Raw genomic sequence first — 13,000 nt, 5'->3', positions numbered from 1 at the left:
CAACCAGGCGGCAACCTCTGGTTCTGAAAAGTGAAGCCAACGCCGAAGTGCCTTGAACTGTCACGCTCTCTACTGACCATCAGGGGGCGACTGATTGTATAGAAGTCTATGAGAAAATGAGCTGACTTAAGTGAATTATGGTCCATTTAGTTGTCAAATAGACCGTAAAAGCAGCTGGTATGCTTTAGGGCGTGGCTTCCTTATGATTGACAGGTCACTACCACACTACTTGTGTTTCTTTTTTAACCCGTCCTGTACCACATTTAGGCAAATAGTATGAAAACACTACATGTAAAATCCACATGAAAACTTTAGAATATCAAACTGCGTTTTGCAGTTTCAAAGATGTATTTACCAAAAAAGGAGGCTCATTAATTCTAGCTGAAATGACAAAATGCCCTTTTAACCTATTTAGATCACATCCCCAGTCATATTGTTTTTTTCTTAATCTTTTCAACCATCAAATCAAGTTGCTCCCAACATCCTGTTTTACTGGGAAATACATCACCTTACAGAAGACACCTCTAACAGGAAGATGCCATTGGTTGCATTATGGGAAATGTAGGATACAGCATTTTTAGCATAATTTTCACCAATTGGGAATTAAATGGACACATTTCTCTATAGACAAAACTTTTTACTATTAGATTTTATTTTTTACAAAGTCAAATAAAAATAGTTGAGAAAGTAAGTGTTATTTGGCCATGCCGGACAGCCAGCTGAGTTTGAATAAAGAGGGAGCGGCTGTGTCTTCTTCCTGATCAGCCAGCTGTCTGAACAGGCTGCCCGGCCGGAACCGGTCCTCGCTGGCTGCTAATGGAGGATGGAGGTGCCTGCTGGAGAAGGACAAAACGTCAGGTTGGCTAGTTGGATATCTTGATTGTCCATTGTCCCTGGGTGTCCATGGGGTCAGTGGCAAAGGGCCCTGAACCAGGACTATCAAGCAGTAGCTCACATTCAGTCAGTCGAGAGCCAAATCTTTTTTTTTTTCAGGCAGGTGCAAAGTAAAAGTAAAAAAATATGATGGAGAAGGAGAAGCAGAAGAAGGAAAAGAAGGAGAACATGAAGAACGATGAGAAGAATGAAAATGAGAACAAGATATAAAAAAATAAAGAATGAGAGAGAAGAAAAGAAAGAGAAAAATGAGAACAAGACGAAGAACAAAAAGCAGACGAAGAACATGAAGAGTGGGAGAAGAAGAACGAGAGGAATGAGAACGAGAAGAAGAAGAAGAAAGAGATATGAAGAACGAGGCGAATGAGAATGGGAAGAAAGAAGGAAATGAGAAGAAATGGAAAAGAAAAAAGAAACAAAAAGGAGAAGAAGAAGAACAAGATGAAGAGAAAGAAGAATGAGAAGATAGAAGAAAAAAGAACAAGTAGAAGAAGATAAAGGTGGAGAAGTGGTTAAAAGGAGAAGAAGTGGTGAAAAGGAGAAGTGGTGAAAAAGAAGAAATTATGGAGTTGTGGTATTGACAGTGATATTAATGGTTTCAGTGACAGTTAAATGCAGCATGACAGTCCTGGATCAGAGTCTCAGAGTAGATCCTAGCGTTGTGTTAGCCTTATGCTAACACTTCACAGCTGACTGTAGCGCCTCCGGAGGTCAAACAGCTAACATGGAGTGAAATGATGTAGGGCTCCATGGAAGGTGACCACCAGCTGAGCATGCAAAATGAGCGTGACGTCAGGGACTACTTTCTCGGTCTCACACCGTCACTCTCAGTGTTAATGTGGAACACCTGATCGTAAGACTAGAACATGGATTTCACCTTTGTGTAGCAGTCAAGGAGATGGGACGCGTTTAGCTTAGCTTAGCACAAAGAAGAAGAGGAAGCACGGGACACTGTTGGCCATGCAAGGTGATCAAACTCAGTAGTTCCTTCTAGCTGCAACGTAAACTCATAGTGTTTACAATAATGAACCTCAAGATGGGATTGGTCCACTTTAAACAGGTGAATGCCCCGGGGTCACTGCTGCTGTGCTGCTGCCCCAAGACACTCTCCAGTAAATAGTCTGACCCTGAGCCACATAAAGCGGAGTGTGGGAGATTAAATGAAATAGGAGTAGAACGGACAGTCTCTCATTTGTTTGTCTAAATCCTATCAGAGTTGAGGTTCTCTTCCTGCTGTTCCAGAATCAGAAATGGAGGAAACAAATATTGTCTCCTGTGTCTGTGGTCCCCCAGAGGTCTAGATAGTAGCTCACATTAGTCCAGAGACCAGACCAGACTATGTGGAGAAACCAGAGACTTTCTGTGGTCCAAACAACAAGGTCTCTGCTGTATTAGATGACCTTATTTGGAGTGTTGATGGAGCAGCTACAATGTTAGCATAGCCTAGCACCCATCAACCAGACTCCATTCAGAAAACAAGCATTTTAAAAGTAGTTTGTCGTCTTGCAGACAGACCTAACAAAGCATGACTTCAGACTTTTTACTGGTCACCATCATTATGGAGTTATTTCAGCATCCTTTTTATCTGGTTATTGCTATTAAAATCACAGCTAAATAGTTTATTTTGGGTTCATTCAGCTGATGGTGTCTTGCTAGATCCAGTGACTTGGTGACCAGCTTGGTGAAATTCACGAGCACCTCTGGGTGACATCATGAACGACAGTGTTTGGTTTCCTGGTGTATCTGCGACTTCCACTATTACAAAAAGCAGCAATAGTGGTTATTTCAGCCGTTATGGAGGAAACCTGGTTTGTGTCTAAGTGGAGGTAAGCCCCGCCTCCTCTCCAGTGTGTCTAGAGAGAGTGACGCAAACTCACATGATGATCCGAACATCATTTGCATTGATTTCCCTTTTTGTTTTAAGGATATTTTTGTTGTTGTTGGTGTTTGATTTTAAGGTCCACAAATGCAAATTCAATGATTCTAAACCTTCATCAGAATTTTAAGAATAAACTCAATAAACATGTGGATAAAGCTATGAGAACTGTGCTATATATAACCGTTGTGACTTCAGAGGACTCATTGGAAAGCATCTTTGACTGAAATTGGGGTTATGATTCTGACTCAGCTTCCTGTTCCACTATAAAAACACTGACCTCTGGTGGCGTCATCTGGTCACGACAACAAATCACATCAATACAGTGTCATAGAAAGGATTTATGACAAGATTAAAAAATCATAGCGTCTGGATTTCTAAATACTACTGTAACACCACCTAAGCCTACTGTAGATGTCTTTTGCCACGTCTCTTCCTGGTGAGCTGTGACATCACTTTCCGGCCCCAGTTAAGTGCATTGTCACCATAGCAACTAACAACAATAATGTTCTTTTGTACTAGTCACATGAAAACACTGCAATGTCCGTTCTACTCCCGTTCTACTTCTACCAGGAAGGCTCATTTAATCACTTAATAATAACTGTCACACTCTTATTGCACCAAACGTAAATCAAGGCACTACTGAAACTACAACCAGAACACACACACACACACACACACACACACACACACACACACACACACACACACACACACACACACACACACACACACACACACACACACACACACACACACACACACACACACACACACACACACACACACACACACACACACACACACACACACACACACACACACACACACACACACACACACACACACACACACACACACACACACACACACACACACACACACACACACACACACACACACACTGAGGAACTTGCCTGGTGTCTGGCACTCAAAAACGCTGGGAAGGCAGAAGGTGTGACAGACAACATTTACCCAGGGTGCAACAGAACAATGAAACAGAGAAATGAAGACATACTGTGGTTGTGAGCACATGAAACTACAGCACTGAGGCTTCCGGCTCGGGGACTCACCAGCTGGTGGGTAGCGTCGGGGATCCGGGGGGCCGACTTTGACTTGGACTTGTTGGACATGCTGAGAGGGAGCAACCCGAACCTGCAGAGGACAGTCATGGATTATAGACACGGTCGATGTGACCTGCTCTCATGATGGACTGGAACCATATGGAGGCCATCAGACCTGGGTCCAGTTTTAAACTTGGCGTTCATTGGAATCTATGGTGAAAAACGACTATGTGGTCTTTATAATGCTTAGTTTAGTTTGTATAACTTCCAATGCAAACATCCTCCAAGTTTGGTTGCATTGTATAACACATTGCAACACATCAGTGTGATCCGCCCCTCACTGGAATCTCTGACTTTGTTTTTCAAAGTTAGATGAAAACTAAAACCTAAATGGATCCTAAGGGATTTGAAGGGTCACAGGACACATGTTTCTTATCCTGGATCAGATCTTGGGCTATCCAGGCGTCTTCAGGGCCCCTAAGTTCTAGTACAAGGTCACCTCTTGTCAGTGATGGTTTGGATTTTAATACCACTCACCTGATCTGGCTGCTGGCCAGCGGCAGGATGTTGTACGGCTCCTGGGAGTTCACGCTGCCGCTCCGCAGGGCAAACTGCTTCTCGGAGCTCGTCAGCAGCCCCAGCAGCACCTGAGACACAAGGTCACACAAACCTTTCAACAACCTATCATTGCAAACTATCACGGGGTGTTCAACTAGTGCCGAAGCTTCTATGTTCGCCAACTACGCTGTCTGAGCGACTGAAAGTACCGAGGTCCTCTGGGACATGCGGTTCAGGTTGGTGTTGAGCGGAGGGGTGAACACGTCCAGGTCAAACGGGTCGATGTAGCCTTCCAGCCAATCACAGACCTTGTGGAATCTGGAAAATACACAAAACAATGTTAGCGTCTCGCCATTTTAATGTCATCAGGACTTTTACATTTAAGAGAAATGTTCCCTTCATTTTTTTGGAGCAGTGATGCTCAAAGTAGGGTCATTTTCCCATAGACTTCTATACAATCAGACAGAGGAATCACCCCCTGGTGGTCAGTAGAGAGAATGCAAGTTTTAGGCACTCTACTCCCGTCGCCCCTGTCTCCCCGACGCATAAAAGTTACAATATTCTCAACTTTACAGCCTCAGTATCACACATGGCCCAGGCAGCCAATTCAATGGAGTAAAGGCAGCTTTACGACTTAACCACCTCCTTCCTGCGGCAGATGTGGTAGGAACGGACAATTAAAAGGTTGATATAAGTGTTATTTAATTATGACCTCCTCATCCAACAGCAGAGCAACATCAAGAGCTCCAGGTCTGCTAGAATCCACATTTGATCCACTGGTTGATGATGCAACCCCACTTCATAGGATCATCAGCTGGTTAACCCGGTGCACTTTGGCACGGTGCGTTTTTGAGTGATCGGGGCCTGAGGAGGTTACCTGGGGTCTTGGTGGGATCGGGAGCTCTTGCCTTCCTCCGCTCTGCTGCCCAGTGTGGTGTTGAGGTAACGCAGGTCAAACAGCAGCTGCAAGGCTCTGTTCTGAGTCATGGGAAACACGCCGTCCTGAAACAAGAGCAGAGACATTCAGGAAACGAATGTGGATCCTAATAAAAGGAAAGCACATTACACTTCCTTCCTCCCGTTTAATTTGAAACTAGGTATGAAAACCATAAACTCATGTTTACATTGTTTACTGAGATAATTAATCAAGTGAGAAGTGGGGTCATTTTCTTCTACACAATCAGAGAGGAGTCGCCCCCCTAATGGCCAGAGTTTGAGGCACTTCAGTGTTGGCTTCACTTTTCAGAACCGGAGGTTGCTGCTTGATATTTACAAGACGATATGTAGAATTCAAAAACGTTGCACTAAAATGTCAAGATTAGGACCTGAAAAGATCGAGAACACAATATATATACAGATACATTCCTTTGGTTTGGTTCATTTTTAAAGGTTGGGGTTGAAGGTTTTTCACCTATAAATATAAAACTACTCTGTGTGTGTGTGTGTGTGTGTGTGTGTGTGTGCGTGCGTGCGCGTGTGTGTGTGTGACCTTGTTTGGGGCCTGCTGCTCTGTGAGGCGGTGGTAGTGGTCCAGGGCCTGACCCAGGCAGGCCTGCAGCAGCTCCTGGAGGGTGGGCCGGGCCAGAGCATGGCCCCCCACCCTGTTCACCTCCACACACAGCTGGAACAGCAGCGACTGCACAAACCACGACGGCTGCAGACAAAAAAAAAATAATAATCAGACCGCCGAACCAGAAATCATGGACCTTCCCGTCTGCGTCCGGCAAACTGACCTGGACCGGAAGACGGATTTTCGACGTGACGCTGCTCCCCGACTCGGCTTCTTCTTGGATCTCCAGATCCTCCCAGTTAGTTGCCGTCGTTAGGATGGAACCGGCGGACTCGGCGTGCAGCGCCGTGCCAAACTTATCCAGTAGCACCTGTCACGACAAGGAGGGCGGTGAATATTCCACTAATATTCTGAAGATGACAATATTCCTAATTTGATGTGTGTCACGTTAACATCGTATTCTGTTTGTTCTGATTTATTCTCAATGACATGTGTGATGTTGGTATGTGTAGATGATGCTGGTAAGAACAGGGACAAAGACGAAGTCTGACTTTGGAGAGGGCGGAGCTCCAGATGCGGTACGCCTCCATGCTGCACAGAACAAGCTCCTCCTTCAGCTCCGCCCACTTGGCCTGAGCGGGGCTGACCTCCGCGGCGGCCCTGTTTTTGCCCAGCTTCTTGCCCGGTCTCGGGGTCGACTTCCCTATGACCTCAGACACCCTCTCTTTCCCCCCAATGCAATGCTTCAGGTTGGGGCAGAGTTCACCCATGGACTGGCACAGCCTTGCCATGAAAAGCACTGAGCTGAGGCAGGCGGGGCTGGCGTCAGGCGAGGTGGTGGCCAGTTCCGAGCGGATGGAGGACAGGATGTGGCGGACGCACGCCACGCAGCCTTCGCGTAGCGCTTCCTCCACCGCCGGCGAGTCCGTGAAGCGGTTGAAAGAAGATGCTGGCGGACTCTCGCTGGGAGAGGAGGAGACGACGGAGATGGAGTCAGACCCTGCAGAGCACGAAAGATGGTTTGGATGACAAAACCAAATAGTTAGATTTGATTGACATTTTAAAAAAGGAATTTATTGTTTGTTTGAGATGGAGACACTTAAGGAAGATGGTTGTCTGAACAATATCCCGGCTGAAGTCATTACTTGTATTCTGGGAGGGAAGGTAGTACTGCAGGTCTTCCAGTCTGGCCTTTAGCTTAGCATCCAAGGAGGAGCAGAAGTTCTGGACGCAGGGCGTCAGGGCCTGGGTCTTCATGGCCAGGCTGCTCCTCTGGTGCTGCTGCGCCCGCTGGGAGACGCTGACCCAGCCCGCATCGCTCAGCAGGTCCCCCTGAGACTCAGACCACAGGTAGGACGCCACATCGACCTCGTACTGGGCCCTGCGTCCGGAGCCGGGGTTGGTACCTGAAGAAGAAGAAGAAGAACAGGGGATGGTCTGGCCCTCAAGATCCCTCACGGCTGACGTGAGGAGCTGGACGGAGATGGTTGAAATGGCTTCAGTTTCGTCTTTGGTGATGGCCTAGGGGAACAGGAGGAATACATCATTGGAGGGCTGACACATACACGACTCCATACAAAGTCAACGGGTAGATCCTGGAAAACGAACCGTGAAGCTACCAAAGCACTGACCTGCAGGCGCTGAAGGAAGAGCTGCTGCAGGAAGTCATCCCAGACAGCCAGGTGGCGCTCCAGCAGCCGCTGACACACGGTGCCCCAGTGCAGACTGATGGACTCGGTGGACAGGAGGTCCCACACAGCGTCTCTGATGGCCGCCAGCCCCTTCAGGCTCTTCACGTAGACCAGGAGGCTGCTAACGCCACGGCAGATGTCCTCCTTACAGCTGAGAGTTCAATAGACATCAACGGAAAATCAACCAATGAGATTTGGGATGATTAAACCCATGATTTACGGATACAAATGCCTGGAACTTCATCCAGTCCTGATTGGCTGGTACGTACGTAGCGATCCACTGCTGCAGGGTGTCTCGGAGCTGCTCTCTCTGGATCGGCTGAGCCAGGGTGCGGAGGGCAGGCTGGAACTCAGTGATGGAGGGAGGCAGGTATTTGAACCAGCTGCCTGTACTCGTCTCCTCCTGCAACGCCCTCCTGTCTTTAGCTGAGGACAGAGATGACATGGATGCTCACACATGTCCTTTCTACGTGGATATTTGTGCTTCAGAACACAGCTACGGTCTGATCCTGAGTCTGGCTTTGGATGGTCTTACTTTGTCCCTCAGTCACTGAATCAGAAGAGGGGGGAACAAAATGTTGTCTCCTGTGTCTGAGGTCTAGATAGTAGCTCACAATAGTCCAGAGACCAGACCAGACTATGTGGAGGAACCAGAGACTGTCTGTGGTCCAAACAACAAGGTCTCTGCTGTATTTATGTCTAGATGACCTTATTTGGGGCTGCACGGTGGTGTAGTGGGTAGCACTCTCGCCTCACAGCAAGAGGGTCCTGGGTTCGATTCCCGGGTCGGCCCGGGTTCCTTCTGTGTGGAGTTTGCATGTTCTCCCCGTGTAAGCGTGGGTTCTCTCCGGGTTCTCCGGCTTCCTCCCACAGTCCAAAGACATGCAGGATGGGGATAGGTTCATTGGTGACTCTAAATTGCCCGTAGGTGTGAATGTGAGCGTGAATGGTTGTTTGTCTCTACATGTCTCCCTGTGATAGACTGGCGTCCTGTCCAGGGTGTACCCTGCCTTCGCCCAATGACAGCTGGGATCGGCTCCAGCCCCCCCGTGACCCTAAATACAGGATAAGCGGTAGAAAATGGATGGATGGATGACCTTATTTGGAGTGTTGATGGAGCAGCTACAATGTTAGCATAGCCTAGCACCCATCAACCAGCAGCCATGGTGGATGAACACCTTGTTGTCTAGTGAGAGATTCTCCATTTTGTGTTATAAATATACATAGAGACTGTCCTCTACTCGTTGAAACCGGACCATTGCAATTCAATTTACCTATTAGCTGATCTGGAGTCAGGCCACATATGCGGAAGCAGCTTTAGTCACCAACCATCACCAATGAACTCCCCCTCCCCAGCAGTAGCATGTAGCATGAAATCAGCAAGCTAGCAAGCTAACTAGCCAGCCACTCAATGAATAGAATTTAGCAACGTAATGCTCCATGTCACGGTGTAGGGAAGCACGTTGCCATCACACGGTCAAATTATGGTCATTTCATTCACTGGTTGCAAAAAGAATCCAAGATGGCGACGTTCAAAATGCCGAAAATCAAGTCCACAAACTCCCCATGACTACCTCCACTTCTAATATACAGTCTATGAGCTTCAGCCAGAACTCTGGGGTTTAGCTACTCTCTGACAGCTCTCTGTGAGGAATCATTAAAAGTGTTCCGACGTCGCAGCTGTTTACCTGCGTATGTGGTGGAGGTGACGTGCTCCAGGGTGGAGAAGAGCATGCCACAGCTCAGGGGCCCCTCCCCCAGCCTGGGGCCTCCCTCTGGGGGGAGGTAGAAGACGGCGTAGGCCTGGAACAGAGTGGTGACCAGCAGCTCCACCAGGCTGCACACCTGGGCCTTGATCCCTGCACCTGGTGCCAAACACACGTTGATATGAAGCAGCGGAGTAATGATGTCCTGCTCCGCTTCACAGTGAAAGCCTTCAAGCAAGACTGAAGTGTAAATAACGTGTTATGGCACATTCCTAATGGCAGAATACCGTGCTGTGGTTGGTTGAGTAGCTGGTGGATAGAAGCCTTTCGGGCCAGCAGGAAGTCCGCCAGGGCCTGGCGCGGCGAGCTGCCCTCCAGCAGCATGGTGGACACCAGAGCCTCGGCGATGGCCTGGTCCGACACGGCACGGCCCCGCAGCAGAGACCTGCTGTCCAGGAGGATGGTGGACCTGCAAGAGGACGGACTCGTTACTGACCAATGGCTTAGATGTCACTGGGTCTTCAGAAACCCTAACCCCCAACGATGGCTTCATTCACTAACGTTTGCATAGATACGTTCTTGCTTTGGGCACAAAACAAGCAAAAAAACGTTCAAAGTCAGGAACACTTCCTGTCACGATTATCCCGCCAAAATAATTGTTATAAACATCAAAGGGCATAAAACACTAAAAATGGCACAAAAACTGGAATCACTTTACACTAAGTGACACTTACACATATTTTTATTGCGTCACAGATAGGACACACGTTTTCTAAGAGAAAAATTATCTTAAATAAGATGATGTTACTGACACTGACATCATATATCAGTTTTTGTGAAGGAATGTGCCCACCGAAACTTTTTATTATTATTATTATTACAGAGTAAGAACATATTTATAGAATAATTGATTATATGGATGAATCCCAGAGAAAAATGTGTGAGGATTAAGCACAGTTTGTTTTCCCAAAGACATGAGTAAGTACCTGAAGTGTCCGGTGGTAGCGACCTGCCGGACCAGGATGGGGAAGCGGGTCAGGACGGGTCTGTAAATGCCCCCTGTGGAGGCCTCCAGCTGCAGCAGACTGTGCAGGTGGCAACACAGCAGGTAGAGCTGGGTGGCCTGGAGGTACTGGGAGGCCTCCATGGCGCTCCAGATGCGCTCTGGGATCTCCAGGAGGAGCTTGATCTGGGAGGCCATGATGTAGAACTTCTCCTGCCACTCTTTCTGGCTCTGGGAGAGAATTAGACGGATTTAGACGATAGCGTGTGAATTTAATTAAATTTGAGTGAGAAAAGTGGTGATATACAGATAATAAGATACACAGACAACGTAGTAATGTGCAGTAACAGAATTAATGTCAGGTCAAAGGTCATATTATAAAGAACCATCTATAAATGGGATTAGTTACTTTCTACTATATTTATAGAGATGTCCCCAATTTTCTTTAACAAATGTTATAATGTAATGCCCGCTGTGTGTCAGCTACAATACACACTTATTAGAACATGTGTTGCCAAATCAGGTGTCTTCAGGTCAATCCGGCATCAAAGTCATCCATCAACAACACTTAATTTTTTGAATAGTTTTGCATTTCTCTTCTGGCTCCAAAGAGGAGTGGACATTTGTAAAAGTTGGGGTTTTATGACAGATATGCCTCCATGCAGCCATATTTTCACGCCGAATTGATCAGCACGTTTCATTAAATCGGAGCAAGAGTTAAGTCATGTGATAATTGGGGAGTGCGTGTGCATATTTGACTCTCATACTATGAATTGGCACATTTTCAAGTGAAGTTTGGCGTTCCTAACATGACGCGCTCGGCGTGCTGACGCAGGCTTATCAGCGCTCACCTCCTGTCTGCAGCCGCTCACGCTGGCTCTGCCTTGCTTCAGCCTGTGGCAGTACTGGTGCATGTCCTGGATGGAGTGGACGACGCTCTCCGAGCACTGCCTCATCTCCCCGATGGTGTCGGCGGCATCGATCAGGTCCCGGTACCGCTCCCCCACCATCTGCCTCAGCTCCTCCTTCTTCTGCTCGATCTCCCCGCGGACTTTGCGCTCGATCCGGCGGATCTCCGCAGTGTTGTATCGCTCGAAGAGAACCGCCGGGTCCTTGATCTCCGAGACCCGGAGGGACAACGCAGGTTCCTCGGCCATCGCAGCTCCACAACAACTTCAGCTGTTCCAGGACATCTAACCCGGAAGACCGGGGGGAGTACACTTCCTGCCTCCACGTAGCAGAAAGGTGACGAACCCTCATTGGTCACTCAGGCTGTCTGTCAGGGAACATTTCCGGGTAGGTTGGTAGCCGCCTACCACCGCTGAGCCAATCAAATCATCCCAAAGTGTATTAGCGTATTTAAAAGCAACAATTTGGAAATAATAGGTCATGTTTTACTCATGTTATACTGTTTTGCATAGGATAATTATGTAAATTCAAATTCTGAGTATTTTTATATAGCTAACTTTTCATTAATTTATTTTGTGTGGAAATAATATTTCACATAAAGTTTTTTTCTAATGAAACAAATTGTAAAAGTTCACAAACTGTCAATAAGAAACAGTGCAAAATGCATACCTTGAAACTAACATGGCCGCAGTAGAAGATAATAAAAATAGATGAATAAATTAATGATGAGAAAAAAAAAGAATGATGAAAATAGCCGTTACATTTGTTGTGGCCTTTTTGTTGGCCGAGCATTTCATTTTTTTTATGTACAAACACTAAAAATATGTCTTTCTCTTTTAAACTTACACTTATGTTTACTCCGTTTGGATAGAATAATCAATAGATTTATGATGTATGCACTTTCCTCAAATTGTCCATCAAAGGTAAATAATCTAAATATAACATGTTCATGAAATAATGTCAACATTTTGTACAAGACCTTGATGATAAACATCTTCCCTTATGTTTTAGAGTACAGACAACACCAGAAAAGATGAAGCTGTGGAGTTCGGCATTTTGGATTTGTTGCAACCAGTGAAGGAAGTGACCATATTTGGACTTCGGGTGTTGGGCCATTTTCTTCTCTACAATCAGAGAGGATGAGAGATGAATGCAGCTTTAAGGACCGTCAGCATTGGCTTCACTTTCCGGAACCGGAGGCCTCCTTGGTGTGGAGGTCGGGACTGGACCTCAGTCTATGGCAAGCCGTTTTAACAGATATCTGTAATTCAATTCTTCCTAGTCAAAAAGAACATTTCAGATATCCACAATGACATTCTTCCTAGGACAAATGACGTCACTTTTGCCATTCATGTGTATTGGGCTTTCAATTTCAGATATCCATAATTACATTCTGGATAGCTAGAATGAACATTCTGGATATCTGCAATTGAATTCCTACTAGGAAAAACTCCCATTTCAGATATCTTCAATCCAATTGTTACTAGTCATAATTTTCATTTCAGATATCCAAAATGAAAAACTATTCCAGATATCCAGAATGTAATTTTGAATATCCAAAAATACATTGTGACTAGTAGAAATGTCATTATGGATATCCACAATTCATATTATGACTAGTAGAAATGTAATTTCAGATATCTACAATTAGAATTATGACTCTTGACAGGTAGACAGGACGCCATTATCTGAAATGAAAATTGATGATAAATGATAAAACGGCCACTTATACTTTTTAAGGATTTTTAGATATCTTAAATTTCATTTTGACTAGTACAATCAAAGTTGT

At 46.1% G+C, this 13,000-nt stretch overlaps 1 protein-coding gene across 1 annotated transcript; it reads right to left on the bottom strand.

Annotated features, from left to right (window-relative positions):
* Positions 1-644: 644 nt before the first annotated feature.
* Positions 645-11,517, bottom strand: cog1 (component of oligomeric golgi complex 1). The gene is given in 16 exon segments (XM_084038199.1): positions 645-817; positions 819-833; positions 3,844-3,925; positions 4,372-4,481; positions 4,602-4,710; positions 5,270-5,394; positions 5,882-6,046; positions 6,126-6,272; positions 6,454-6,902; positions 7,048-7,423; positions 7,534-7,744; positions 7,863-8,019; positions 9,282-9,458; positions 9,587-9,768; positions 10,286-10,533; positions 11,154-11,517. Coding segments are annotated over 16 exon segments (2,982 nt in total). The 5' UTR covers positions 11,460-11,517; the 3' UTR covers positions 645-694.
* Between the last annotated feature and the right edge of the window lie 1,483 nt (positions 11,518-13,000).

The sequence above is a fragment of the Eutrigla gurnardus genome (assembly GCF_963514095.1).
Source record: "Eutrigla gurnardus genome assembly, chromosome: 20".
Lineage (NCBI taxonomy): Eukaryota > Metazoa > Chordata > Actinopteri > Perciformes > Triglidae > Eutrigla > Eutrigla gurnardus.
Note: the sequence above shows the minus strand (reverse complement) of the source record. Positions and strands in the feature narration are given on the sequence as shown.